The sequence below is a fragment of the Porites lutea genome, chromosome 5 (genome assembly GCF_958299795.1).
Source record: "Porites lutea chromosome 5, jaPorLute2.1, whole genome shotgun sequence".
Taxonomy (NCBI): Eukaryota; Metazoa; Cnidaria; class Anthozoa; order Scleractinia; family Poritidae; genus Porites; species Porites lutea.
Window position 1 is genome coordinate 24091148 of NC_133205.1, and position 3423 is coordinate 24094570.

Below are 3423 nucleotides of genomic sequence, written 5' to 3' on the forward strand. Positions count from 1 at the left end.
CTGCTTGTAGAGCATGTTTCGTAAAACTTTAATTAAATCTTTACACAATTTTAGATCCAAAGGTGTCAAAGCTACGTTAAGGCCTATATAATAGCTTCTAAAAGGGATATCAAACTAAGTAGCGGAACCGAACTAAATGATCATTCGCATAAAGAACAAAACAAACTGGTCGAGTGTAAAGTATTAATGAGTCAAATGAGTCAGTGAGTCATGAGTCATGACTCAACGAGTCAATGAGTCAGATCTGAAAAAATAAAAGTTTCGGTGGGAACAATAAAATTAAGCATTACTTTTACTTATTTTGTCTACTTGCTTCACCGCTGCCTGCACAAGGCCTATTTCTGACATGAAATCTCGACCTCGACCTGGGCTGTTTGTTAGCAGTGTCCCATGTATCCGTGCTCGTGAAGAACCACCATCCATGTGCTAACAAGGTTTGACGTCATCACATCCTTAGAGACCCAGCTAAAGCTCTACTGCCATTACTTGAAAAGCTTTCGTCGCGCCTTCACTCTCTACCCAGGTACTGACTGCTCCTAATGGAATGTCCGTTAAACAGGACAAATACGCAAGCAAAAATCATCCAATTTTGGCTAGTAAATTTGAGTGAAAACCTTGTCTCCCCACCCTACTGTAGTTCCTTTGTAAATTTACATTTTTCAACAGGAAAATAATAGCAAAGTACGAAAACTACAAATCCCGAGAGAAAAAGGAAAAAACCAAAATTTTGTTTTTTGGGCATGCTGGCACTAGCTGTTGAGGCAGTGGATGAGGAGACACCTTACGAGCAGCTGCTACAGTGCTGAAGGCAATTCCATCGCATTCGCACCAGGCGTAGCTAGGCTAGCGTAGTTATGGACTTGCAAATAGCGATCTTGAGATAGTTTGGCTCGGCCAGTTGTCTAAAGTTATGTACACACTAGACTGCAAAACAGTCCGTATTTTTGCGTACTCAAGTACGCGCGAGCAGTCAAACAAAAGGTCTGGAACGAGAGTGAAAACAAAGAGCGAGACTGGGGAGAGACGCCTCACACGCTTCGCGCGCGTAAAACTCTTACGCCACGCTTTACCGATTTCTTTACTGATTTTGAGGAAAAAACCGACTGTTTTGCAGTCTATGTACACACCGAATACCGGATAGCAGCTTTCGTGGCGCCAGGAGAAGGTATCCGTTAGAGTACAAACAGCAACTGACCGGGGAGGCACAAGTTGTTCACACATATCGAACATCGTGGGCGCGGTTGGCCGAGAGGGTTTGGTGCACTAAATCCCAGTCCTCCCTTCTGAATATTTATTTCCGTCTCAGTGGTTTCCAGTCCTCACTCCTACTTATTTACCTCCGCGGAGTGGGCGGAAGCTGCTCACACTGAACCAGTGTGAGCACCTCGGCGATATGTGATGCTTCACTTTGAGGTCGGCGTGGCGAAGCTTCGCTCTGTCACAGAAATCGCGCCCCCAAAAACGTTCTTGTGTGTGAACAGATGTCCCATCCAGTATGATTTTCGAGGCGGTGCAAAATTAAGCTATCAAGTAAACTGTGAACATGGCCTAAAAGGGCCTTTAAAACTAGCTTTAATGAGCGAGTTTTTGGCGAAAAATCGAGGGTCAAAAACAGTTATGCTTTTTTAAATTAAAATTAAAATTTAGTTACGAACCTTATCAGCTCTAAGCTTCAACCAAAACGTCTGAAACGTGGAACGGTTAGTCACTTTATTACGACAAAGTGTCCTTAATTACAGCTCATCCAGGTTTAATAAATCTTTAAAAAAGATTGATATTTTGTTGATTACCTAAAAGTCGCAAAAGATTTTCGCTTGTATAAATAGTCAAGGGAACCACATTCACAATTGCCACTAAAAGGTGTCTTTTCCATCGTTTTTGCCAAACAGCCATGACCGCCAAATTCTGATAACGAGTCTCGATTGCCAAAGAAACGCTAGTGAAAAACCATTCAATCACTAGCTGAAATAAAGTGCTCTTGACAAATAACTGTAATGCCCCTAAAAGAGAGTTTTTTCGCAGGCAAAGAAACTTGTACAAGAAAATAAAACCGTTAACTGACACTATAGCAGTTGATTCAGACAACATGCTCATGATAGCAATGTCAGCCATGAGTCTCTCGCGGCGAGGAGTACGGAAACTTCCCCAAGGAGCTGATTTTCTTTTCCACAACACATGACAAATATGATCAATGAAAACCATTGTACTTCGTTCTATAACTTCCGCAGCACCGTGGACGATTCCTATTATAATGATGAATTGTAGATTGTCAAGATCCGCCTGCAAAACTCGAAACATTATAGCTGTTCCGTAAAACAACGGCACAAGCGTGACATAAGAATATCCCGGATGAGTAATGTTATATAACCGCTGAGCACAGATGCGTGAGAACGTCTTCAAAACGACTCCAATGATAGGCGCAAAAAGAGCGAATAAAAATTTTTGTTTGCTTTCGACGTAATATGGATAAAGAAAATAGTGAAGAATCTGTCCAAGTAGGAAAGTAAAACAGACAGGTACCATCATTTGAAGGAATAAGCAAAGTTTCTTTACTTTCATTGAACGGGGGCAAAAATGGTTCGTCACCACGTACAGATCCAAGCAAACGCAGGTGATAAATATTGCATTTAGTGGAAACCCTGTTAAAAAGCTGGAAATGCTCACATGAGATAAAGTGAAGGCTCGAAGAGTAACGCGATAAAGTGAATCTAAACAGTAGCAAAGAAAAGAAATTAGACACAATTGTCTTTTTACCCCAATCAATTGAAATGGGCGAAAAAGAAAAAGCAAAACAGAAAAAGGCCAAAAATAGAGCAAACCATTTTCAATTATACCAGAAGTTGTTATTTGCCATTGCATTTGAGTTGATAAGGAGTTGTCTGAGTGATTATGGCATCTTAAATATGAACTCTTAAAACGCGAGTAAGAGATTAGGGTGTGCATTATACCCAAAAAAGTGGCAACAAGAAGCGAGATCAAAGCTCCAATGTACATTGATTTGCCAACTGTACAGAGAGCGGATGGCCTCAGCCGTTTCCAAGCCATTGCCCTGTCATCTTCGTGATGTTCATCTGTTTCTTCATCTGGTGAGCACGCATTAATAACTTCAATATCAATACCGCTCGACCCGAGATAATCCCATGTGGTAGCTTCTCTGTCACTGAATTCTTGGTAAATTAGCTCATCTACTGGTTGATAATACCATTCTCGACCAGTGCTTTCCAGAGGATTGTAGCCAAAAGCTTCGGCAGTGAATTCGGGTTCCTCTGGATTGTAATGCTCTGTTACGCCTCGTGTAAAACTGAACAAGAATTGACCAACTACCTCAGTCAGTATACTCATTTTAGCATTAGAGCGATCTTCAAACGGCGACTAGAATTAGTATTTCTTTGACCTGTTTAGACCAGATGTACTGAAGGACTG

At 41.3% G+C, this 3423-nt stretch overlaps 1 protein-coding gene across 1 annotated transcript; it reads right to left on the reverse strand.

The window, feature by feature from the left end:
- Positions 1 to 1734: 1734 nt before the first annotated feature.
- LOC140938673 (uncharacterized) lies at positions 1735 to 3423 on the reverse strand. The gene has a single exon (XM_073388170.1). It carries the CDS (start codon positions 3340 to 3342, stop codon positions 1762 to 1764), a length of 1581 nt encoding a protein of 526 aa, XP_073244271.1. The 5' UTR covers positions 3343 to 3423; the 3' UTR covers positions 1735 to 1761.

Coding starts and splice junctions, on each gene's coding strand:
- LOC140938673 (XM_073388170.1), bottom strand. CDS start 3,342: ATGAGTATACTGACTGAGGTAGTTGGTCAATTCTTGTTCAGTTTTACA.